The sequence below is a fragment of the Mytilus californianus genome, unplaced genomic scaffold (genome assembly GCF_021869535.1).
Source record: "Mytilus californianus isolate M0D057914Y unplaced genomic scaffold, xbMytCali1.0.p SCAF_12, whole genome shotgun sequence".
Taxonomy (NCBI): Eukaryota; Metazoa; Mollusca; class Bivalvia; order Mytilida; family Mytilidae; genus Mytilus; species Mytilus californianus.
Genome location: NW_026262604.1, coordinates 42,645,823 through 42,673,538, shown reverse-complemented (window position 1 = coordinate 42,673,538; position 27,716 = coordinate 42,645,823). Strand labels below are relative to the sequence as shown.

The window sequence follows — 27,716 nt, the reverse complement described above, 5'->3', positions numbered from 1 at the left end:
TTAAAATCATTTTTTTTATTGTATGATTACAGAATATTTTGCGTTAAAACTCTGTACTTTAGAAATAAATTAAGCCTTGGACCCAAATAAAAATGGAATTTATAAAATGTAGCTTTCGATCAAAATAAGCTCTGGTATAAAATGTGTGATGATTGAACTCTTTCGAACGTACTTTTCCTAATCTTTCAATCGCATTTAATAGAAAAAATACAATGTCTAAGGTTTTTTTTGGAATTCTTACAAGATCTTACAATGCAAATCTATGTAATCAAAAGAAAATGTCAAATCCCATATGTTCTCTATCATGTAAAGAATCTTTTGACATTAGTGGTATCAATTATCTATCTGTCATGTGACATTAATGGCGGGAATATCGGTAATGTCATCTATTTCTCATCAGGCCATTAATCAAACCTAATATTTCTATAGTAACCTTGAAAGCATCAAGCAAAAAGAAAAGTACAAATATGAAGGAATTTAATTACAATATGTGTCTAAAATTTAAATTTGATTTCAAAACCAATTTGATAAACATCTGGGTTAAATGTTCTATTTTCATCAGAGGTCGCGTCGTCTTTTGACTTTGGTTTAAACTGCACGAATCTTTCTTTAGATTTGTGCATCCAACTTCTTTTGACTAGTTTTATTACTTGATTCAATCGAATTGTTCATAGAACAAAGCATTGCATTTTTCATACCTGGTCTGAACAATAAGCAACAAGCCTCGAATTGACTTCCATGTCTTCTAGTCCTGAGTTTTTGAACTTCCGGAGTATTTCCGTTCTAGCAGCCAACAATGATATAAAGGTACAATCACTTGCTGTTACCTGTTATAAATTAATAGTAAATTTATTAAAGATGTTCAATCACAAAATTGTACACGATGGGTGCTACTTTTTGAGCAGGATCTGATTACATTGTACCCTTTCGGACCACCTGAGATCTCCCCCCAAGTTTTTTGGGGGGCTCGTGTTGATCGATCTGTAGTTTATATGTTGTATTTTGTGGACTTATTTGTCTTTTCGTCGTCTTTCTCTTTATTTTATTTTGTTGCCATGGCGTTGTTAGTTTATCTCAAATTTTGAATGTCACCTTGGTATCTTCCGACTTTAGTTTTATATTTCATTTACTCGTCCATCGTATTCCCCCTCTAACATTTTTCTAAGCAAATGCATTTTTACCTTTTTTGCTAAGCAACCCTTGTATTTCAAAATACGCTTAAAAAGCGTATATCTTCTATTCTCTTCTCAGAAACTATATATACCGATTTTTGTCATCATTTTACTTCTATTAGCATACAATTTGACTTTTACTTCTTTCCGTATATGTATAACTAAAAAAAACCTGCACATTGGAGCTCCCAACAGTGAATTGATGTGTCAAAAAAAAAAATGCTATCAGAAATGAGTTATGTTAAAAAAAAATGTTGAGAGAAACAAAACATTGGCACAAAGACAGCAAATTAGATGTAGTGATAAATCAACTAAACTAAACTACCTGTATAACTCCTCCACCCATTGTCTGTTTGTTACTATGTAAGAAGCCTGAAGGTAAACCAATCATTTTGCCAAGCCAATCCATGACTATTGTCTCCAACTCAGTACATGCTGGGCTTGAAGCCTAATGTAAAAACCAAAACGGATGGATTAATGAATTAATAAATCGCTGAGTAACGTCCGGTGGCAAACATTACACATATCCAGGATAAGACGTTACTGATATACTAAGATATCCTGCTTCTGTTATATCGACCTGCTGAGACGAATTTTACCTTCTAGCGCACAAATTGACACCGCCTACGAAAACATGCTACCTGTATATCTTTGTTTTCACTCTTAAATGCCGCCTGCTTCTTGGAAAAGCTTCAAGTACTAATTTTATGTAATTGGTGTGTTTGGATCGAGTCAGGGATCAAACCCACAACTACGCTACTTATATTAATCGTGGTCTTATCTTACAATAACTGTATTTGCTTGGAAAACACTTTAATGGTTCATTTTAAAAAAATTTGTGATAAAAGGAGAGCCAATTTAAGATAAATTTCCAAAACTTTTTTTATATGTAATGGTTATAATTATCATAACTAATTATGACATAATTCTCTTGTTCGTCAATTATTCTTTTGATATCGTAGCTAAATGAAATGATTGGTGATTCTTTCAAAGGTGTTAAGCATTGCCAATTAAACTATTTTATGTTCTTTTTGTGTTTCATTTTTTTTTTATTTTCAACATTCCTCCACTTCGTATTTATTTGGCCTTGGTACTGTTTTGTTTCAAGCGCCACTGATGAGTCTCATGTAGATGAAACGCGCGCCTGGCTTACTGAGTTATTTTCTAATCCTGGTTTCTTTGAAGAGTTTTTTGTATTTTTACCTCTTTTATGTTTCTGTAAAAATATTTTGCTATTAGCAATTTACAGTATGCTTAATTTTATTGTGATTTGCTCTTGTAACTAAAGCAATATCTTAATTATTTTTTTTTCTTTCATACAAATGATTTAATTTGAACAAACTTATTTTTATTAATAGACTAATTAATTAATTTTCCTTTTAAATTAATTTTAGTTGACAAATATATTGAACGAATTTGGCAGATTGAAGCAAAATTGCTTAAATTTGAATAAAATCAGAAACTAAATTTAACGATTTGCGTGCTAGCACGGTATAGCCAGTCAGTAGATTATATCTCTAAAAGAACTTGGAATAAAACTGCAGATTCCATCACATACTTCCACATGATACTTTTTATAGACGAGTTTATCCAAAGGCTTTAAGAGATGTTATCATACTTGCTATTTGCTTTTAATTTCTCGATTAAAGTGTTTGGGAAATTATCTTGACAGGAACTCTTAACACCTAATCTCGTGTAACTGTAGCGATAAAGTAAAATAAAAAAGCATTTTACACTTCTTGCATGTTATTTTATTTTTTTACCTTAATGAGGTTATTTTATATTTCACAGTAGAAAGCAAGATGACAAACTGTGTAGAATAAACATAAAAGGCGACCACACATAATGGACATGTTCTATATTCCATAAAAATGATTTGACACTTAAGTTCCATTGCCACATCGGTGAACTTAATTGCTTTGTATAAAGAACAGAGGTTTCACCAGCCATATAGGTAAATACTGGCACACTTAAGAAAATAAGCTAATGAATATTGTTGATCTATTATTTTCAAGTGCGATGTGGTATTCCTCGAAAAAATAGTACACTTAACAATTTGGGTATATCTTAAAATGGTGCACATAATTATATATTAAATGTATATGTTTGAAATGATGAAATGCAATAATAAATATTTGGACTTTACAAATAGAAAAAAAAAACAAATTGTATTTGCTGTTGTTTATGTGTAATGATAGGATACTTACCCAAGTAAAACCAAGACAGCCAATTGCATCCGCTAACATATCACCTAGCAACGACGGAAAGGAGTTCAAGGCCGGGAAATATGCATGCATGTATGGGCTCTGCCAGTGTGTTATCTGTAATACATAAAAAAAAATAACTAGTGACGACTATTCTTGCAGATTCTCAATATGCTAGAGTTGTATTCTACTTGACAACCAAATATTGATAAACGATGCTAGGAGTCGTACAATGCAGCTAATCCCTCTGGAGCACCTGATATCACCGCCGGTGTGTTTGATTGGGTTCGTGTTGATCAATCTGTAGTTTTCTATGTTGTGTTTTGTAAACTACTGTTTATCTTTTCATGATTTTATCAATCTCTATTGAGGGGCGTAAAGGGGGGGGGGGGGGGGGTATCTGCACGGAAGAACGCGAAATAAAACTGCCATTTCACGATGAACGAACAATTAAAAATTTCTTGCACGTTGATCTTTTTACCGATTTCACGAAACACGGTGAATAACGAACCTTTTTCACGGCTGCACGTGAAATAAAAATGGCAAAACACGTTGCACGAAAATAACCCTTTACCACCCTCTCTATTGCGGTTTAGTATTTTTGATTGTCCCTTTGATTTTTTCCGCCTCTTTTTCGCTTTGCAACTGTTTTAAACATCTCTGGTTTTTTTCCATATGTTACATGTATGCATTTAAAAAAAAACTGCCCAACAAATTCTATACTCCTAAGTATCTTTTTGAAAATTACATCTCTAAAGCACTTCTGTTAAAAAAGGGAATTTCTTTGAATTTGAAAACTGTATTCATTTCTGAAAAATGTTTTAATTAATTTTATATGACATATCTGAAAAGCCAAGAATTACTTTTTTCCGCTAAAAATTATATTTTTTGCAAATGATTGTTTAAAAAGGAACAGGCACACGGATACATATCTATCTTTATTTTGTTCATAAGTAAGTTAGTATATTATTATAGGGTCAAACACCAAGGGTAAACTTGGGTATAGAAATTTGGTCATCCCTTGATCTTCTTCCAACCGGCAATAAAACGGTTGCAAAAGTGGGAGTTCGTTTGGCTGTGATGAATGTATAAATCCATAACCGCGTCCGGTCAGGATGGGTGACATAAAATACTTGTAGAGAGTTCCACAATCTCTGCATGTTAAGAACTCTTGCAACAACTCTTTGAGGGATCTGCAGGTGGCCTGTTCCAATGTCAAAGTTCTGTCACCATCCATTATACCCTCATTTTCGAGAGGCAGTCAAAATTATCGCCTTTATTCCCAGTCGACCATATTACATGACCTACCTGTTGTATTTATTGTTAATTTGTTTTCGTTCTAATATGCATGAAATACTAGCAACTGGACGTAAAACAAACAACAGCCATTATCATAGTGACATGCGTATTACTGTATAACAAATAAGAATATTTTCAAATCAACTTATTAGCAATTTTTGAGTTTTTGTCATATAAATAGGTAAATAACTCAATTCATAATATTATTATATAATAATCATTTTTATTCAATATATGTAACTTCCTTAAATATTTATGATAAAATCCACGTTCTTTATATAGTTTTATTTACACTTAACCCGCATAAGGTTTACATTGACTATCGACTGCATGTAGTCAAAGCATGTTTTGAACAACATGTAAACATTGAATTTAATCGATGGGAACGTATTATAGTTTAGTTTAAGTGCTGAGTACCCTTACATCACACCAAGTTCGCTCAATGTGAACCCGGCCTAAGACCTCTATTAGATTTACATTCAGTCAGAAATTGAATTTCATCTTTAACCTCTCGGCACTGATTAAAGCTGATTTGTTGTATTATACATAATATCATAAGAAAATATGTCGATTGTGAAAACGCTTCAGCCGTGAACGACCTTTATTAAAGATCATAGAATCAAATTGATACTGAGACATCATTTCTTAGAATTAATAAATAAACATTGTATCTAAGCTTCCCAAATGTTACATTAATAGATAGAATAATTTTAATCAATCTATGATCAAAGCATACGTGTGATTAGGTATATAATTGTACTATACATTCCGCATATAAACAATATCTGTCACTGTAACAAAATTTTGATAGCGAATCTGTCGTGAGAGTTTTTAATAAAGAAAGTCTATAAAAAAGACCTTTGTTGTTAAAATTGTAAAAATACTAATAACACAAATTCCCTATTCAACGAAATATTCCGTGTTTAATATACTGGAAACGGAATGAATAATACTCTAAACAGGAAAGGCGTCAGCTTTGATACTCAGCTGCCTATTGTATCATAAAAAATCAAGTACTATTAATTTAAAGTACTAAAGTAAAGAAAATGTGGTATGATTGTCAATGATACAACTCTCCATTAGAGACCAAATGACGTAGCAACTATTGGTCACAGTACGGCCTTCAACAATCAACAAAAAAGTTCACCAGAAGTACTGTTAAATAAGCACGAGAAAACCAATAAGGATTCATTTTAAAGCTATCTCAAATATAAAAGTCGAAATACAAGGGTATATACATGATGCTTCAATCGGTCGTGTAGGACTGTTTGGAAACTAGAATGTAAGCTCTACAAACACGTAGCAGATTTGGGTCGTTTATTTTTTAGTTCTGTTTTCAAGTTGGTTTTAAGATTTAATCTAATGAAAACCTTTTAGGCTATGCGACAGGACCGTTCTTGCTAATTTAACGTTTCAGACTTAAAGAACATTATAAATCGTTGAATAGCTTTTTAGACTTTGACAAATAGTGATAACAGTTGAATGGGATCTCATGTAAAAGAACAGGAGTTCGGGACAGATAAAATAACGATTCCTATCCAAGACAAACATTTATGTATAGCATTATAACTTACTCCTGGCATGATAACACGTTCTACATCCCTAAATATATCGTCCCATTGCTCTCCGTCTTGTGGTGCTGTTTCCGGTACCAGAGTACGCATATAACCGGGTGAAACATTCGGAAACACTCTTCTTTGTCGTATATTTTGTAGGTAATTTGCTATATAGTCTACCATCTCTTTACCTAAAATAAGAAGACATATGTAATTACAAAATTAAAACAACAACATATAAAATTTCGTGCGTCCGAAACGCCTTTCTGGATTAACCTTCATCAGGAAAGCTCAAAGCCAAATATTTGAAAGCCAAGAATGTTTAAGAACCGAAACAGTTGAAGAGCTATACGAACAAAAAGTACCTAAAGAATAGCCAAATCCATCTAAGGTCAACATTGCCTAAGGGAGTTAGTTGAAACCTTAGTTTCTAAATGATTTCAAAATTTATGAACGGACAATTTTAGAAAGATTTGCTATAAATCATGTCAGTACCAAAGTACTGACTGCAATGTATTGTTCAATTCAAATATCAATATGCACATTCAAAAGGACACAGAATTTGATTGATATCATAATATCTATATTTGGTCTGTAAAATTAATTTATAGATTCTTAATCCTTAATACACACTCTATGTAGCACTTAAAATATAGCACCTTAAAATATTTTTGATAAAAAAAGAAGTATGCAAAAGATTTATATTACAGGTATAAGTAACTACAAATGTACATGGAACTGACCGTAAAGAATTTTAGGGGTAAAACAAAAAATTGAAATCATTTCGAAAACTTTACACCGACTTTGCTATTATCCCATCGGGCAATGATCAATTTTAAGTAACCAATAGTATAATAAGAAATGCGGGATTTTTTTTTAAGTTAACAAAAAGTATTATCCTGATTTTGAATTGCGTCTTCTTCTTTTTCTTCCTAAATATCTTGCTTCAATATTTTGAGTACACTAATTTTACCGGTGAAAATGAGCTACAACTAAAATGAATAGGCTAGGAAAATGATCCTAAAAAATCTGGTCGTTAATTGAAAGTTAAGAACTACACCTGTATTCATGTATGCACTTGTAAAGTTTGAAAATGGAACTAACTCTATAATCTACAGTACATTCCATGGTGAATATCAAGTCAATTTTCTGTCATGATCGGGCAGTTTTAGAAGAATTATCATCCATAATAATTTTATCAATTGTACGAAACAAACATTTTTTATGTAGTTTGTAAATTTTAAAATTAAATACGTGTAGCCTTTCTTTTCCGGGTGAATCATATTTTTCATATATTACATTATAGATGTATGGAAAGTTCAATTTCTTTATTTATTGTTTCTAAATTCAGACTTTTCCTTCCAGCAATACATTGTGTATGTTGACTTTTTACACTCCACTGCGTTATATCTAATGTAAAAGAAATCATTGAGGAAAGTTATTAAATTCAACTGATTTGAAAAGTTCGAGATTATTTACATACTAAAAGTACATTTTAACCAGTAAATCTGAAAATTAGAAACTGTGGTATGATTGTCATTGAAAAGACTATATTCATCCGAAGGACAAAAGGACAAGAATTTGAACCAGCACAGGTCACCGTGCCGTTTTCAACAATGAACCAATCAAAGTACATAATGTGCAGAACGTGAAACTTGTCTTTTATTCCTTACTAATTGAAACTATGTGTAAATTATCCGGTACAAAGGTTGCCAATTTATCATGACTTCTACATCTACCGAAGCAAACAGAGAAGACAAAACGTGACAGACAATAAATAAAAGACTGAAATAAACTACAATGCAGATGCAGAAAGAATGTCTTTTGGAATGATCAAGTAGCCGTAGGCACAATGCACGACAATAATGAATCTTTCCATTCGTTTGACATTAGTGCACTTATTCTCACCGGGATCAATTGGATTTATATTCCACCTGTCCCAAATAAGACGTTATCACTGCTCATAGTTGTTTACATAACACTATTTATTGTCCATCGGGGAATTTAGCGTCTGTTGAATTCATTTACAACCTGTATATACTCTGGGCGGATATTTCAAACAGTATAGTTAAAAATCCGGCTCAGCGTGATGGACTAGTATATTGCAAGGTTTATAAATTAAGATTCTCTCGTCCTGATATACAAGTAATATTTGCCACTGGACGTTAAACATCAAAATTGGCCATCCACCCACCCATCTAATAAGAGAGAAATTCAAATCTTCTATACTTCGATTCATTCAGCTGGCACACATACATGTCGCTATTTGAATATGAATATTGTAAACAGACATTAGTTGAGGCATAAGTCCAAATTTAAGCAGACTTGCATGAAAGTTAGAAAATTTATATCACATTAAATTAAAGCGATACAATGTACATGACGAAACCAATACAATCGGCATATAAAACAGATTTTGAATAGTAGACAAAACAAGAAAATAACAAGTATAGTCGGAAGAAACTGTATTACATTAAGCATAAAGAATTGTAGCGTAGTTTCCTATGTTCTGGTTTATACATATATTCCAAATTTCTTAAAAAAAAAATATATCGTTAAATCTGACGTATTTGTTTGATTTTGATCTGATTAATTATTTTGTAAAACAGTATGGTACTTCATTGTTTTCATTGTATTTCTGTAGCAATGGCGATTTGTTAATATTTCTAAGTAAGCAATTATAAGCAATTACCAAATTAGTGTTAATTTTATCAAATAATGATATCAGTGTTATGGTGCCAGACTATCTTTCAACTTTAAATGACAAATCGTGACGTAAATCGGTCGCGAGAAACTGTCAAGTTTGTTTCTTTATTGGGGAACCAATTCTAAATATAGAAACACAACTATAATTAAGAAAAGAAATGCGTGTATATTATGAAATAAGATAAGGCAAAATGAAAATTAATTTAAGATTCCAACCGTGTGACACAATTACGTGAGGAGGATCTCATTACAAATAAACTGATCGCTGCATGAGAAGTAATAAATTATACCACATTCATGAAAGTCTGGAGTTGGTTTAGAGAATATACAATAATTGACATTCTTTAAAAAATAAATAAATTAAGTAGAGAATTATGGACAAAAAGATCTAAGAAATAACGTACACAGAAATGAAGACCAGCCCCCTTAGCGCCCCCACCCCTTTTCCACTATTTTGTGTTAAGTGTATATCTATGATGATCTCTATCAAATTTATTTAGAACTGTGATTCTTTTAGACTCGTGACACTCTTAATGAAAAGCAGAACACTTTTGTTTAGAAAACTGCTTATTGTTAAAAGTCGTTGACCTTTAGACGTCTTTGGGTACAAGTGTTGTTACTTTACTGTCTCATTGAAGTATATCCCACATCTTCTATTATTCACAAAAAAGTCAAATAAGTCAGGATCACGAGTTGGTTGACAGTTATTGAATATCGGTTTCACAGATGACGACCGATATGTTCCTATTTTCGTAACTACAACCTCGTCCACTTCCCCCGAATGTGACCTACCGAATTAGACATATCACCGGGTTTGTACTTACATGAGCAACACGACAGGTGACACATATGGAGCAGGACCTGCTTACCCTTCCGAAGCACCTGAGATCACTCCCAGTTTTTGGTGGGGTTCGTGTTGCTCAGTCTTTGGTTTTCTATGTTGTTTTGTGTACTGTTGTTTGGCTGTTTTTTCTTTTTTAGCCATGGCGTTGTCATTTTTTATTTTCGACTTATGAATTTGAACGTACCTTTGGTATCCTTCGCCTCTCTTTCAACATATGAAAATCAGTGTCCTTTAACAACGGCATTTCAATGAGCAATTATGACCTGCTGACATATTATCGACAAACCTTGCTTTCTTCCCTTTTATAAAGAATCTACAAATCATGCAGTGTTATATTTGCCGGCATTGTTATTTAATTGTTTTATCTTGCAATTAATGATGTTATATAAAGATATAAAAGATATAAAGATCGAACTCGACAACACACGAACAGTAAATAAAACACTAAAATGACATGTGACGTACATTTATTAACAATACGTTCGCTATCCTAAGCCTCAGACATGGTCAGTCGATATCCTTCGTGATACAAAGAAATGCAATCACAAACATTCATTAATTTGATTATCAAAAACAATGAAAAATTAAACATGTCATTTGTGGAATGTTCATTGTCATTCTATTTCTATAACTAAGAATGAAGGAAATTTATCCTGACACGAATACACACACGTTATTTAACCGTCCCGCGGAGGAATCTACAGTTCGTGACAAATTGAAATTGCAAAATTAATGCTCAAACATTGTTTTTGTATATTAAACTGTGAATGACAGAGTTTGGAGATTAATAATCTGATAACAATTAATATAAATGTTGATGATAGATTACCAATCTGTATAACTCAAATAATCAAATTGTTATAGTATGCTCACTACGATCTTTAGAAACACCGAGCAAAGGTTTTGTGGGGACGGAGGATGCAATATTGAATCCTGTTAACTTTAAATTGGATACCAAAATTATATGTAATACGCTGGTTTCTTGATATGTGTTATGTATAAAAATAAGGGTAACTTGAATTATATGTCCAATAAATAAAAATAAGGCCGGGTTACTTGAATATATATTGATTTACTATATATATAACAAATGGTCACTTGAATTTTATATTCACTATATAAAATTAGGGTTACTTGAATTATATATTTACTATATAAAAATTAGGGTTACTTGAATTATATATTTTTATATATAAAGTTTAATTAAACCATGTGTTTACTATATAAAAATAAAGGTTACTTAAATTATATGTTTACTATATAAAAATAAGGGAACATGTGGTATGATTGCCAATGAGCAAACTATCCACCCGAGACCAATTGACGATAATGTAAGCAAATGTAGGTTATATAACGGCCACTGAATATAAGCTAAACACATACCGTATTGGCAGCTACATGTAGAAAAGGCGTCGGCGTGAAAAAATGTGAAACAATTTAAAGGAGAAAACCCGAAGATATATGCTAAAATATTAAACTAAAAACAAATATTACAGACAGCAACCAACGACTACCACCGACTAATGATTTGGGAAGGCACATAAAGAATGTTTATGCGATCTCAACCCCCCTTTTCCCTTGGCCTTGGAAAGTGGTGTAACGGGAAAACAATGACTGTATACGGATACTGATAACAAAATCTTGCTTTGTTGTGAAACTTCAATAACACGCAAAGGGTAACAGGTTGCTTCTTGTCATATTGCAATATTTGTATGATCAATATCCATGACATGTATATATAAAACTTGAATGACGTTAATAAATCACACTTTCTTATAACAATATTTTTTTTTCTGTAAGTAAGAGGAGGTATGCGGTAAACGTCACAAGACAGCAACCCAATTAAAAAAATAGATTTGGTAATTCTACTGGTGAATTATAGAAAATATTTCGACGTTAAAATTGATACATACATATTATATTTATGTATTTTTTTTCTTCCCAAAAATAGCAGTTCATGTTATCTTATTTTGTCTAATAGAATTCAATTTTTCAAAAACAGAATATATCGAACTGCGTCATTTGATGTCCGTGGGCGACCCAAGCTCGGATATTAGGAAAAGGGTTGTGATTTGCCCCAACACCACTACCACATAAAGAAATCCTACGCTACGACAACCACACCAGCAAATTAATATAGGTGGTCATATTTGCATCTAAGCACTAAGACGATTAAGTAAAAAAAAAGTAACTTTAATAACTGTGGATAAGTTCTTTGATGTATTAAGGTTAATCTCTTCTGAATTAAGGTGGTACCCAACACCTTGACTAATATTAATTTGGCTCGTTTAATTTTCATAAAATTTTGACAAAATGTTTACTTTGACCCTTTGACAAAAATATAAAAATTTCAAAAAATTTGAACCAACCACTTTATCAGAAAAATTTCATTGGTTATATAGCAGTTTAACAAACACTAATTTTGATCATTGAGAAGCTTAATATTTCCTTAACAATACAACGTGATTAAAACGTTTAGCTGATTTTTACAGAGTTATCTCCCTGTAGTGTTAGGTACCACCTTAATTTGACCAATGTCTTCAATATGTTTTCATGTATTACTTCCTCTTTACAATACTATTTAATAATAGTCGCAGTGTGTTTCCTCGTGAAGATTCTTATCATTTCTTCTTTAAATGTCCTTTATATACAAATTAACTTCATAATCTTAGGAATCGTCTCAACTGGTTACCAGATGACCTTGTATTGAATCTATTTATTTCAACATTATGTATTTAAAACCAAGCTGACAAATGAGTAATTTTTTTATTGTTTATTTATTTCTATTGAAAGAAATGAAAAAGTCAGAGAATTACGAATGCGGATTATTCCAGGTCAAAATATCCGAAAGCGGGAGATTCTATACCCCGTGCGGGAGCGGATCGACAAGCGGGAGGTTTCCGAAATTTCGTCCTTTGCGCGAGAGACTCCCGCTCAAAACGGGAGGGTTAGCAGGTATGCTATATCAGAAAGACCAAAAGTTCCCTTGTTTAATCATGTGAATAATCTCAATGTAGTTATCAACAAACAAGAGCACACATATGCACGTTTGTTTTCTCTTCTCGTTTCTCCATCTTGTTTGTTTATGTGTCTTTTAAACAACAAGGTTTTGATTTGATTGATTTGATAATGAATTGAAATATTTGTATGCTATTGAATATTGATTAATATTCTTTCTTAGGCGAAGACGATTAAAGTTCGACTCACTTATGTCTTTTTTGCGTTATTTTAAAATAAAAAAATGTTTAAAATAAACTACTACTGGACGTTCAGCAAGCAACTATGTCAAACATTTAAAATTCTATAGTTTGTAGGAAAATGTTTGTTTTTCGCTGTGTAATGCTTTTTAATTGTTTCTTACATTGCAATAATGGTGACAATATGCTATAACAGACATTTGGATAGATTAGAAAAAAATCCGTTCAATAACAACTTAATTAGGAAGATAAATTAACGATTTACTCACACAGGACTAAAAGAATGTCTTTTATTAATCACATAGATTGATAGGAAAGGGTTGGATCAATGATATTTAGCTGAGTTAGATGGCTTCCAGACACCTATCTCGTAAATTACTTTAGTCTCTTAAGAGGGTCATGTTTGCTATAGGCGCAGACATATGTTCCGATTTGGAAATTAATGGGTTACCTGTAACATATCGTCGAACCTTCAGGCAAATATTGTCTCTATAGGTACACACTACTTATAACAGATTTTAAAGATAATTAATCTAAAAATTTACATGACGAAAAACATCCAAAGTTGACCCAACAACATATGAATTAACGAACTCGCCTAGCGCATGAGTTAATGACAAGTGTTGTATTGGTCCACAGATTAAAATATTTTTCGATATTTAAGTGATTGAATTGTTCTTCTTTTCTTTACATCAACTTTTAATGAAAATAAAATAGTAAATGCAAGAGACTTAAATAAACCGGTAAGCTGTATTTGATTTATTACAATTTGGAGCTCTCATAACCTTATTTTGTATTAATAAAAGAAACCGGATAAGGTTTTCGGTAATTTGTGGTTTTCTGCTCTTTGGTCGGGTGTTGTCTCTTTGACACATTCCCCTTTTCTATTCTCAATTTTCTGAAACAAATGCCATTTTTCACAGATAACGTGATGTGAAATCTAAATCAGGAATTACATATATTAAAAGGCTTGGTGATACACAGGAACAAAACACAAAAAGAACACTATAAAAGTCACATAATGCATGTGGGTAACTTTTGTGGTTGATTTATACGTTGTAGGTTTTGCTCGTTTTGATGGCTGTACCTAGATATATAGTGTGCTTAATCCCACGTCTTTTGGACTTTGTTGGCTCATTGGCGATCCTACAATATCTTCTTGTTTTATAATGATTTTTAACCATAGTCAAATGTCTTTATGGGCAAGAATATCAAGCGAGCCGGCTAATGCGTGCTGATATTCGAGCTGATTATCGGCTATTTGTTTCAACAATTTGTTTTACGCGTTAATGATAGTTGTTCGATTGTATGAATAACTTCTCATGCATTTCATTGATAAATGACATAGATGAACATTTTGCTGTAATGTTACAATACGTAGAAAATGTCCATAAAGTTTTAATAACCATACAAATGACATTGAAATGCATATTTTGTGTTCTAAATAGCATGACATGTACAGGACAGTACACACAGTTGCATCACATAATTTTTTCATTCATCATACTGGCACGTTTACAATAGGTTCACATGAAGTAGAATATGTTATTTCTGCGTCTCAGTCACGTTTTCTAACTATAATGGAATTGTTTTGTCAGTTTATCATATTTCATTAATTGCATAATACACCCGGAAAGACATATCATAAAAATTAACAAAACAATGACGGAAAATACAATATTCCGAATATTTTATCGAATGTTTATAGTCAGAATGTAGTGCAGAATGAATTCAAATTACCGATAATTAATGTTCATTTCCCTTTAGTGTTTTATCACCCATTTACAAGAAAAATACAGTATTCAAACTTCAGGTCTTACATTTTTTTTCAAACATTGTTTTACCTAGAAACAATAGTGCATACATGTATTTGTCTTCATCAAATGTACGTTAACGTTAAGACAAGAGGATCCTTTTAAAAGCGACAATGCGGTATGGGGTTTGCTCATTGGTAAAGGCCGCACGGTGACCTACGATGTCACATTTGCAATCATACTACATCTTGTTATTCTTATAAAGATTAATTTTACATAAGTTAGAGGGCATACATTTATATACTTTGTTACTATGCAAGAACAAATCAAATTGTTCACATTACTTTTTAAGATAATAGCTGAACACTGCTTTAAGGTATACATGTAAACGTGTAAAAAATGGGATATTTTAGTTTGTTAAGGCAACATGAAATAAAGTTTCGATGGAAAATTATCATCCAAATTGTTTTTCTTTCTTCTTGGTTATAGCGAATGACTGTCCATCTTTGCATAACAGTTTTTAATCGCCCTATTTGTATGATCTTTATTTTATATAATTGATTCTCAGAAAAAAAATGAATTAAAAACGCAACAACAGAACCAATTGGATTTATACGACGGAAGCAGAAATGTTAAAAACAAAACAAAAACAGTAGACAAAGAAACAAATTTGAGTACCTACTCGAGTCATGGCGAATATGTTTGAGACAATCCCATTCGATAAGAAGGTAGCATAATTGTATTTCTTCTATACAACAATATAACATTGAATCAGGCTTTGAAATGACATTGTTAGACAATAGTTTTGTAAGGATTGAACCGTGTTCCAGTCGGCTCGTTGTCCAATAATGCTAATCTTATTTACAACAGAAATTATTTTACTATAAACAATACAAGTCCTTAAGAAAAGTACATTGTAAACATCATTGCTCTATTCGCTCAGCGTGAAAATTAGTTTACAAGGAAAAAATAATAAGGGAGGATTGTTGTAAAATTCAAATCAATGTATCTCATCGACGAAAAGCTTGTTGTTAAAAAAAATCTAAAGAGATAATCAAGGAAGTCGCCATAACATAATACGAAAGTGAATATATATATATATAGTAGTACATCCACACCCTAAACTATTCAGAATACAACAACTCAAGAATGTGGAAAATGTTGAATAACTTTAAAGTTAAGTTTTGAAGAAGAGATGATAACATAGATCTTTCTTGTACCTATAATCTTATATAAAAAGGATCAAAGGAAGGAATATATAAGGCTTTATTTGCAGGACCTTTTAATGGAGAAATCTCCTTAGATTGAAGTTGGTTTTTATTTGTTTTATTTCAATTTATTTGTATTGACATAGGACAGTCATACTTACAAAGACGAACAAGCAAACGACAGTTCGCAAAACATAACAATAAAACATAATAAGACAGCAAAATGAACCCGAAAAATAACCGGAAGTAAATCAAGTGCTCCGAAATGTCAAGCAATTTCTGCAACAGTAGTGACTCAATGATGATAATGATGATAATGATAGATTGTACAAACATACATATAACATAAAATTGCCAGCTGAATATGTTTATGACAACGTATCGAAACATCGGCATTGAAATGATTGGAACGTGGAAAATGAAAATATTGAAATGATCTGGTTACAAGGAAAGTTGGGTTAAAGCTGCCCACGAGAATTGAAACTCTGAGGCCACTGTCCGTTTTATATGCAATCAAATGAGTAATCATTGGTTTAAAAATAAGGAAATGTGGTATGATTGCCAATGAGACAACGTATCCACCAAAGTTCATAATAAAGTGGATGTAAGCAGTTATAGGCAAGTGTACGGCCTTCAACAATGAGAAAAACCCGTACATATAATTATTATAGGCTACAAATGTATATAAGGCTTCGGCATGAAAAATGTGAAACAATTCAATTGAGAAAACTAACGGCCTAATCTATAACAAATTAATCATTTACGAAAAACTAATATGACAGACATGGACTAACGACAACCACTGAACTACAGGCTCTTGACTTGGGACAGGCACATAAAGAATGTGGTTGTTGTCTGTTTAATGCTTGTAAACCTAATCGTCTATGTGATGATGATGGTGATGGATGGCTGCTTAACATCCAGCGGCAAATAAATATGACGAGAACATGTTAATGTAATATGAATATTTACCCTGCTTTGTTGAGCCGGATTTTTAACGTGCTAGTTCACAAGGTAACAGTCCACAGGAAGACATGTCACCTTACCCGGACACATTATTCTGACTCCGAGCCGACCAGTCTTTGCTCTTACTCCTTAATGCCGCGTGCTTAGCGGAGAAGCAGCAAATACCATTTTAAGAGTCTTTGGTTTGACCCGGCAGGGGTTCGAACCCATGACCTCCCGCACTCGAGGCGAACACGCTACCACGAGACCACCGAGGCGGTTAATCGTATATGTGACAAGAGAATCTTGGTGAATATGTTTCAAGGTATAATGATATTTGATAGTTTTATTATCACTTTTAAGTTTAAGAGAGTTATATCTAAAGATCTCCACGAAGAAAGACATATTTTCAAACTGTTCATAACTTTTATATAGCTTTAGGATTATACAATTCAACATTTTGATAAAATAAAATTTTCCGTACTAGATAAATTCATTTTATTCATGCTGACATTGTCGTCCTATTTGAATTTTGAACTAAATGAAACAATCAATAATATACATCCATGTGATAAATGATACACTTTCTTACGTACATGTCACGGCAACATATGCACGAAGTTCATTTAGTTAAATACAAACTGAACCAAATACCTGATTTATGTTTACTATCGTTTTTAAAAATGTCAACTAGTGTACACAATAATCCGTATCATAAAAACATGAACGACATATGTTTATTTTGAATTGAAAATAATAATTGAAAAGAGCGAAAAGTTAACCTTTACTTATAAAGGTCCTATATTCATCTTTAATTTCATCAAAATTCATAAATATGTTCATATTGTTAAAAAATGATAGTTGAAACTCTTTTTGAAATTGAACATATCTAGATGATGATGATGGAAGGCTGTTTTACGTCCAGTGGCAAATTAAATGCATATTCAGGACAAGAACATGTTAATGTAATGCGAATATTAACCCTGCTTTGTACTTGACCGACACCCGACACGTTGAGGCGAATTTGTAACGTGCTAGTTCAATAACACATCATGAGACACCAGGAGAAAAAAAGCTCAAAGCAAGAAAAACTAATATCAATAGACTAGCACCCGGAGAACACCCGTACAACATGCAAACCAGTTATAACATTAACGGTACTAGCTTTGCTGCACCAGATGCGTATTTCGACAATTTATAATAATCGTAATAGACAAATCACCAGTTGTTAATAAAATATTGTGAGGAATGGACGGAACGGTGTCAGCGTCGAACGGGTAAAAAAGTTGTAGTCATATATATTACGGATGTTCAATAAAGGTTCAATTATTTTAATAACTTGTCATACATAAATAGTATTGCAACCGAACCATCAGAAAGCAACAATTAGGTGATTCCTTTATCATCCAGAATTTATATATACACGTAGCAACTTTCAAAGACAAACGTTTTGAAGCAAAATACTTAAAAGTTAACAATGTTTAACAAAGAAAAAGATTTAGAAATATTTGCTTTTTATTTTTAATAACAGACAGGCTATTTATGGTAAAACACAAAATTCTATAATATTAAAGTATAAATAAGTCTGAATTGAATGTAAGGCATTAGTAAGATTATGTAAGGAAATATGTGGTACATAATTCAACGGTATCAAATTTTGCTTTATACTGAGAAAAGTTTTTTTTAAGTATACTAGTATTGGACATTTGCGGAAACTAGGTCTATACCTAGGATTACACTTAGACTTACGATTACAGTTGATGAAAAACAAGGGGTCCTCTCAAAATAAGAATAATAAACCCAATTGAGATACATAGTCAAATGAAATGATATTTTTTCTCATGTAAATAAGTCTTTTCGACGACACACAAATACAGAAACTTATAGTCACAACAGATGTGAATTGCCACAAAGGCCCCATAACTTTGTGTTTTTTTTAATTCGATCTCCGATGGCGTGTTCAACCTCTACTCTTTAGTGTGTAATATGTCTATTTAATTTTCTACACTTCCTCTGCATATTCTGGGGTTTGTCTTATGTAAGGAGTCAATACTGGATATCAGTTCGGATATGTTTTGTCGCCTAGCAAAAAACAGTTCAGTCGGAAAAGGTAATTCTTGTCCTATATTTCGCATCAACATATATTGCTGATGCCACAGAAATCCGCACTCAAAATAACATATCCTGTCTTCGTTCAATATTACAACTTGAGCGTGAATGCAGTGACAATGTCTGTGTCCTGGAGAATACTGCTCCTGTGGTTCCGTTATCGGCCACAAACTTTCCGTCTATAGGCTTTTATTAGCTCTACTGCAAACGGAAGTTTTGGCCACCCACCTTGTAAGTTCTGACAATCACCCAAAGAAGGCGGTTATATGTTTCTTGAAAAATGTATACATGTATGTGTTTCATCTTTGGTAGTCAAAACGTCAAACTATTTCAGAAATCATATGAAAAGACAGGTACGATCGTAACCATAACATAAAAGAAGAATTGTGTTTTCCGGGGAAAGCTTATGATCCCAACCGGTTATCTGTCTGAAGAGACCATTAACATCGGCTACAATTTAAAGTAACGTTTCAGGAGTTTGACCGGTAAAAGGAATATCGTTTGATTGCAAAACAAGTGAACACATTTCTCCAATTCCAAAAGTATACATCATTGCCTATAATATTTCCCTGATTGTAAAAGATTGGTTTGTCGGTGGTCAAGCTAGAACTACCAGGGTTATAATCAGATGACGAATGACATGTGTACCTTACATCTGGTGGAGTCTGCATCAGGGCAGGTAATGCTGACATGGTTAACCTGTGTTCTTCATCCATAACGGGGGAAAATAAAATAAATGCACGAAATACACTTATAATTTATTTATTTTTCTGTATTAATAGTTCTACTCGCTTTACAAAAGCGGGCGGTATATAGTAAATGGGAGTCGTACATCTTTTATACGAATCACTTTTGTGTCCGCAAATGCTCCCTAACCGACTTAAATAGTGCGTGATTTCTTTTAACAATAACGTTTAGATCTTGACGTTAATGATACATGTTGTAATTAAATATCACGTTGGCGATTTTTTCAAAATATCAGCTTATAATCTATTCTTAATGAAATATAAAAATATCTCATTTTAAATGATGTTTCATGTGTTTGATTAAGAATCGGATCCATTTAATATTCGTGTGCATTCAAATATCTTTACAAGCAAAGAGCGTTTAAGTCAAGAATGATGTAATATAGTTTTATTTGATAACATATATTAACTACTTTATTTCTAAAGAAATAAAAAAAAAGTCATCGTTTAAAAAACTTGTTTGACTTACATTCAATCTAAAATTCGGTTAACAGACATCCGTGTACTTTAATAGACAACCTGAGTGCTTTAAGAATATGGGGGGGGGGGGGTCCTATGCTTGGAAATTCTTGATTTAATTGAAAAATGTAATGCATGTACAACAATTATGTTTAATGCAACTTAAGTTAATTTTATTTTTTTTTTAAACAAGGAAACGATGCAAAGGGGCATTTAGAACCCATAAGTCAAAGAAAAAAGACTCCACCATGGTCAAAAGAAAAACGACGAAAATACAAAGTCCACAAAAACTCCACAAAGAAACATAGAGTTCATTATGACGATAGAAAAGAATCAACTGATTTTGACGAATCGTGGTATATGTTTTCCAATTATAACGGTAAAGTTTAAGTAATTGAGACCTCTGACAAATAAGGATAATTTGACAAACCACAATATAAATTGAATCAAGTTGTCGTTAATGATAGTCGAAAATTAACATTTTGTGCCTGACGGTAAAAGGCATTTCAACCATCTTGAAAGATTTCTAGGATCACTTATTAAAACGGGCCAGTATATGTAAAGACGAATATATATCTGCTTTATATTTTCATTGCATTGAAAGATAATTGTCGTTTTATTTTTCTAATTGATCTCGTTAGAAAAACATCATAGGAGTTAGTCTTTGTTTTGAACCGACGGTTTATATTTACACTTTGAAACGACCCAAGATTTAAATGCTACCTGTAAGTGTAATTGTAATCCTAATCGTAGGTGTATGACAGTTTCCGCAAATGTCTATTTAAATAGATAAGAATGCGTATATGAAAATGCCTTTTTAAGTATAGTATTCCAAAAGTACATAAAAGTTAATAAAATTATAAATTAGTAAATAATTAATAAGAAAAAAATAGATAAATAAATGAATATAAACTCTGAAAGTTTAAACATATAGCTTGACTAACCTCTTTCTCTATACTCTTCGAAGTCCATCTTCTCGAATTCACTTGATGCTTTGCTATAAGAAATCTGATGTGTCCCTAATTTCTTTATGTTTTCAAGAAATTCCGTCACTACAGAATGATATGTCCCATGAAGAAACACTCTATATATAAAGTATCAATGATTAGTTACAATCATCGCCTTTATGTGGGAGAGACTGATCAACCTCGATTTCATTCGATAGCAATAAACTATATTGATCTGTTACTAAAACGACAAAAGAAAAATAATTTAAGTTTTAGATGAAAAAGGAGGTTTATGTCTTGGTCATGAAGTATGATCTTATATTTCTTAACATTTTCTTATTTGATTAGTAAATTCATTGACAGGTTAGAGATGTCTTTCAAACTGAGCACTTTAAAATAGCGATACCTTTATAACTTATCTGTGGTACTTCAATTGTGATACTTGTTAAACGTTTTATGTTTTATGTATTGGTATGAAGAACAGGAGATGTGGGATAATTTTTGACGAGACCAGTTACGCATTTAGGGGAGGGAAGGGGTGTGTGGGTAGAGGGTACATGCCCCCATTGATCGGAAATATATCATGTTTTTGGTACTACATGGTAAAAATAATCTCTTCGTTACGCTCACCATTATTTTTACCAGTAAGGCCTTTACAAACCTTTTCTGCAACAGGATACTTCTCTAGAGACAGAAACCAATATATTTATGTTTAAAATTCTGATTGAAAGTTCTCCAATGAGAACATTCCTTTTACTTTCGTTTTCGAAATTAAAATACAAGTCGAATTGAAATCATGGCGACATTCTAGTATTATTCTTAGTATATGATTTTGTAACATTATATTGTTTTATACATAATTGTTCAATTGCGCATGAAAATCAAGCTTTAACTTTGTATTTAATATTTCTTTCATGTTTATTAGTCAATTTTTTTTTAAAAATATACGGCGTTATGATATTTTTACACTAAATCCTAAGAAAGTGGGATGTGTACTTTTATATACATATATTTGTTAATATTTTAGTTTAAGGTACATGAATTTTTATTAGTTGTTATTAGCTTTGAACTTGTTATCAGTAATTGCGAGTACTCTCAGATCTGTTGTGTTTTTGTTCGTTGTTTTGTGGTTTGTAAGGATGTGATGAGTTAACCAATTTTAAACTGATTTTTATAGTCTGTTCTTATATTATGCTGTTACACCACTGTCTCAGGTTATGGTAGGGTTGGTGCGCCAGCAAATATGTTTAACCCGCCACATTCTGTATGCGCCTGTCCCAAGTCACGAGTCTGTAACTGTGTGTTGCTGTATATCATATTTGTTTTTCGTTTATTTTTTTGTACATAAATCATGCCATTTTTTGTTTTCGTTTGAATTGCTTTACATTTATCATTTTGGGGTCTGTTATAGCTTGCTATGCGGTATGGGTTTTGCTCATTGTTGAAGGTCGTACGGTGACCTATATCTGCTAACTTTTACGTCATTTGGTCTCTGGTGGAGAGTTGGCTCATTGACAATCATACCACATCCTCTTTTTTTATCAATTTAAGTTTTTTATTGCATTTTTAATTGCTTTTTCTACGTTAGAAACCGATAAATTAACAAATTGGCATATTACTTTTGAAGACACTTAGAAATACTGTCTGTGAGTGAGCAAAGTATTAAATACATTTACGAGTGCCGAGGGTGTCATATACAATGCGGGGAAACATTTAGAAAAAAACTAACAATATATATATATATATATATATATCAAATACGTGTACGAGTGGTATCGAAAGTGTCAAGATGACATATTGAATTCGAAAGAAACTGAACAAAACATCTTATACATGTAATGTTGTCACATATAGTGTCAGAAATGACATACTCACTAAACAAGACACAGAGAGCATCAATGTTACCAGGATAATCTCTTCATTTTGACATATCACATTTGCATGGCACTTAAAAAACACAGTCACGATTAAAAAACGAAGAATATTTCTTTGGACACGAATGCCCCAGCTCAAGCTAAAAAAAAAAAAAAAAAAAAAAAAAAATTGGGACGGACGGACGGTCTAGGGTAACACTTAATTTCTCCGTCGGAAATGGCATGGTCATAATAAACTATTTCATACGATAGACACCAAGCTGAAGAACCAGTGACGTGCTCATACGCATAACATTGAGATAAACAACATATCTTATATTCTATTATAGACAAATATCAAAATCTTTTTCTATGAACAATTTAATACTACCAATATTATCATTTCATATTATACGCAACAATGCATGCGTATTTCTTTTTATATATAAAAGAGAATAATATTATATGATGCTGTATTTGACAACACCTGACGTAATTTTTGGTCCTGAAGGCCCTCCAGCTTTATTTTTTATTTGGCCTTTTAATTTATTTTCTTTCGAGCGTCACTGATGAGTCTTTTGTAGACGAAACGCCCCTCTGACGTACAAAATTATAAGCCTGATATCTTTGATGAGTTTTTTATACACAGAAAATGCATAGAATTTAATGTTTGTATAGACAATGATGTTATTCAGATGCCTGTAGTTCAGATATGTCACCGACTTATAGAAAATAAATACTTACAAAGGATTTCCTATATTGCTTTGTATGAAATGTACTAGGTTTTACAACGGTGTAAATAAGTCAATATGGAAAAAAAAACGGTCAAATAGTTGATACTAGTAGTATTTAAAAAATCCTTCTGTAACAGCATATTCATTGTTTTTGACACTTTGTGATGTAAATGCGCTTGATCAATTAAGGATAGATAAGCTTCAAATGATCGTCATCAAACAATCAGTTAAAAAAAAATAATAGAGAGATATTCGTTCGCACTAAAAATGTCTCATTTTGCACAACAACTCATTTGCGAAATTAATACATTTGCGCGACTACTTAAAATACCTAGTATCTTTTGCATCATATTACGATAGCGCCAATTCGACACAGCTCTGATTATCGGACACATTCTTTCAAGAAGCTCTTCATCAATATTGAACAACTCCATTCTTAGTATCTGTAGTGCTCGGGTGTCATTTTTGTTGCTTTCGTTTACAGACCATTCGAAGTATTTGGCGCTCTTACGTGTTTGAGTTTGCCTCATGAAGTTACGAAAAGAGTTCCAAATGAAAAACGTAGTGCACTGGAAGGTCATCCATATATACAGTCCGCCAAAAGTTAAGCACCATCTAAATATAACTGGCAATATTTTTTTAACTATTGCGAAAAAAATATTTATGTTTGGTATTTTGAATTGCCTCTATCATACACTAAGACAATTCATTGCGACAAAAAAAAATAAAATTCCGATAAACCCGTCAAGCAACTTTTATTAAAGGTCATCTGCACTTTTACAAATACACTGTTTCGATGCCTTTAAATCATCTTCCTACTTTCACGCGTACAGGTGAAATTTGACCTTTACCAAGTCACTGTAAAATATGGTAAGGCGTAAGTTATCTGTGACTGAACGTTGACAAGCAATTGACATGCCACATGGCGTTAGGAGCACTAGGAGCATAGGTGACCATTTCAATGTTAATCACACCGTCATTGTCAGATTTTTACAACGTCATGTTGACACAGGAACTGTAAATGATAGACCAAGGTCCGGAAGACCCCGTTTAACTACCTATTGTGATGACAGACTGCTTATTGGTCGTGCTAAAGCCAACCCATATACTCCTGTCCCACAGCCTAGACACCACTTGCCTCTCGGTGGTCGTGCTAGTGTTCGAACATTGGTCCGTCGACTTCATAGAGGGTACATAAGAGCACGTCGTGTTGTCAAGAGACTTTCCCTAACAGCCAGGCACCATATAATCAGGTTTCAAAAGGCTAATGACCATCGACGCTGGAACAGGAGAAGCTGGAAAAATGTTCAATGTTCAGATGAGATTCGGTTTCTGTAACGACCAATAGACGGTAGAATACGAGTTTGGCGGGGAAATAAAACAGCCTTTGACCAAAATAACATTTGCCCAACGACTGCATTCGATGCTGGTGGTGTTACAGCATTGGGTTGCTTCTCATACTGTTGTAAGCTGGGTATGCACATTTTGCAGAGTAACATGAACAGATAGACATACAGGGATTTGGTGCATATAAACATTGTAGTCCCTCATTTTGATAATCCCCCACTTTCGTCAATACCCTTGTACATGGACGACATCGCTAGACCACACAGGGTAAGGATTATTACCGAGTACAAAAAGCAAGAAGCCATTGACACTATCTTTTAGCCTTCCATGTCTCCAGACATGAACCCTATCGAACATGTATGGGATGCCATTGGCAGAAATCTCAATCGCGGGATCCACCTGTGCAAAATCTTGGCGATTTAAGAGGGCAATTGTTGATGAATGGAATAAATTTGCTTAACTAAAGTTCATAAGGTTTGTACAGAGTGTGAGACGCCGTGTTATGGAACTGTACCGGAAGAGAGGTGGTAACACATGCTATTGACTCAAATATTGACATAAAATTTGCCGAACACACTAAAGATTATTTGTAGAGACTTTTTAATGATATTGGGTGATTAATTGTTGTAAAAAAATTAAATCACAGTGAAACTTAAATTCCGTTTCTGATTTGTGTAATTTTCACTATTTCTATGAACGCGAAATTCAAATGCATAGAACCTGCACAAGTGACCAAACTTAGGTTTATGGTTTGTTTATGGTATATGTTAGAAAAAATGATACATGAATATTTTCTCTTTTTCGAGGATTAACTGATTCTTTGAAACGAAAAAAATTCGATGCAATAAAAATAGGTGGTGCTTAACTTTTGGCGGACTGTATATATACAACACCACTGTGGCTTATTTCTCCACTTCTCTTTGTGCAACGAGAGATCAGTTTATTCCATACATTACTGTGTTTAAAGTACCGTTATTTACAAAGGATTGAAATTGGTAGCATGTAAGTATAGAAACTATGATAAATACTTATACATGAATTCCATGAATTCCATATTCTGGCGCAATTGATACCTTTGAGAAATCTTATTTGGCGCAAATGATAAATCGTAAAAAATAGCTACATAAGAGGTTCAGTCTATATAGGCCATTTAAATACCGAACTAAAAATGACCTAGAGAGATAACTTATTTGTTTAAAACAACTATGGTGAGGAAGTGTAAACATCGGTTTTGTTAAAATGTACAATAACAAAAATATCGAACTCCAAGGAAAATTCAAAACGGAAAGTCCCTTATCAAAAGGCACATTCAAAAGCTCAAACACCTCAAACTACAGGAAAACAACTGTCATACATTATGTATTCCTGACTTGGTACAGACATTTCCTTGTGTAGAAAATGGTGGATTAAACCTGGTTCCATACCTAGCAAAACCTCTCACTTGTATGACAGTCGCATAAAATTCCATTATATTGACATCAATGTGTGAACAAAACAAACAGACATAGTAGGTAAAAATGTCAAAAATAGGGGTACAGCAGTCAACATTGTTTAATAATCTTAAACACAATAAAAAACAAACAAATATGTCAACAAAGAAAACAAAATTGCATATAGACAAAGCACATAAGTAAATTCACACATAATACAATTGTTCTGTATGTTTGATACTTAAAAATGAAGAAAAATCAATAAAAAAGTGTGATCTTTCTATATCAGAAAACCAGGTATCCCTCAACTCCCTCAAAATTGACCTTAGATGGATTTGGCTATTTTTTTCAGTTCTATTTGGTCACATAGCTCAACAACTGTTTCAGTTCTTATACATCATTGGCTTTTAAATAATCGACTTTGAGCGTTCCTGATAAAGGTAAATCCAGAAAAGCCCTTCGGATGCATCGAATTTATACATGTTGTTTTCACACATACCACTATCAAAGCCCACAGCATATACATGCCATACAGTAGTGATATCAAAATAGTTAAGTTTCTGTAAAGTCGACATTGACTAAGTTACAACAATAGGCAACATGATGTAAAATCTGTGTATTACTGTTGAATATAGTTCATAATGCGATAAAACGAGAGATAACGCGAATGCTTTATTTAACGTTATACCTGAACGAATGGGTTTTAATGGACGGAACAGAAAGCTGCATAATATCAAATAAAGATAGCTATCTTTTTCAGATAATTTCATAATTCCTGGATTTATATTATTTATGTCTTTTTTCTAGATGTTTTCGTAAAGATTTATCAATTTTACATATTAAGAAAAATTGTTTTATAAAAAGTAATCAAAACGCTCTAATGAGGGTCTGGATAGGGGAGAGGTCCTTCTTTTCTGTATTCTTTGATTTTTTAGGTCATTGTTCTCTATTCTTAATTTTTTTGCCCATTATTCTCTGTTCATTTTTTTGTATCTTTTTCACTATTATTTATTTTTTTTGCCCATTTTCTGAAGTATTGGCCCATTATTCTATATTCTTTAAACGCCATCCAGACCCTCTCTAATGGCTCGATACTTCCTTATGTCTTAACACTTGCGATTTTCAATACATATCTTAATAATTATGAATCATTTGTTTTTCTTTAACGATTTCAAGCCTCTGTATATCACAGCTTGTGTATAAGTC

At 32.6% G+C, this 27,716-nt stretch overlaps 1 protein-coding gene across 1 annotated transcript in view; it reads right to left on the bottom strand.

The window, feature by feature from the left end:
- Positions 1 to 21,257, bottom strand: part of LOC127721838 (histidine decarboxylase-like) — a 35,558-nt gene extending 14,301 nt beyond the window's left edge. Inside the window, exons 1-5 of the mRNA XM_052228649.1 lie at positions 21,144 to 21,257; positions 6,250 to 6,422; positions 3,380 to 3,493; positions 1,498 to 1,620; positions 699 to 827 (exon numbers count right to left, since the gene is read on the bottom strand). Coding sequence (XP_052084609.1) covers positions 699 to 827; positions 1,498 to 1,620; positions 3,380 to 3,493; positions 6,250 to 6,422; positions 21,144 to 21,171 — 567 coding nt within the window. The 5' untranslated portion in view covers positions 21,172 to 21,257. The remainder of the gene's footprint in view (positions 1 to 698; positions 828 to 1,497; positions 1,621 to 3,379; positions 3,494 to 6,249; positions 6,423 to 21,143) is intronic.
- Between the last annotated feature and the right edge of the window lie 6,459 nt (positions 21,258 to 27,716).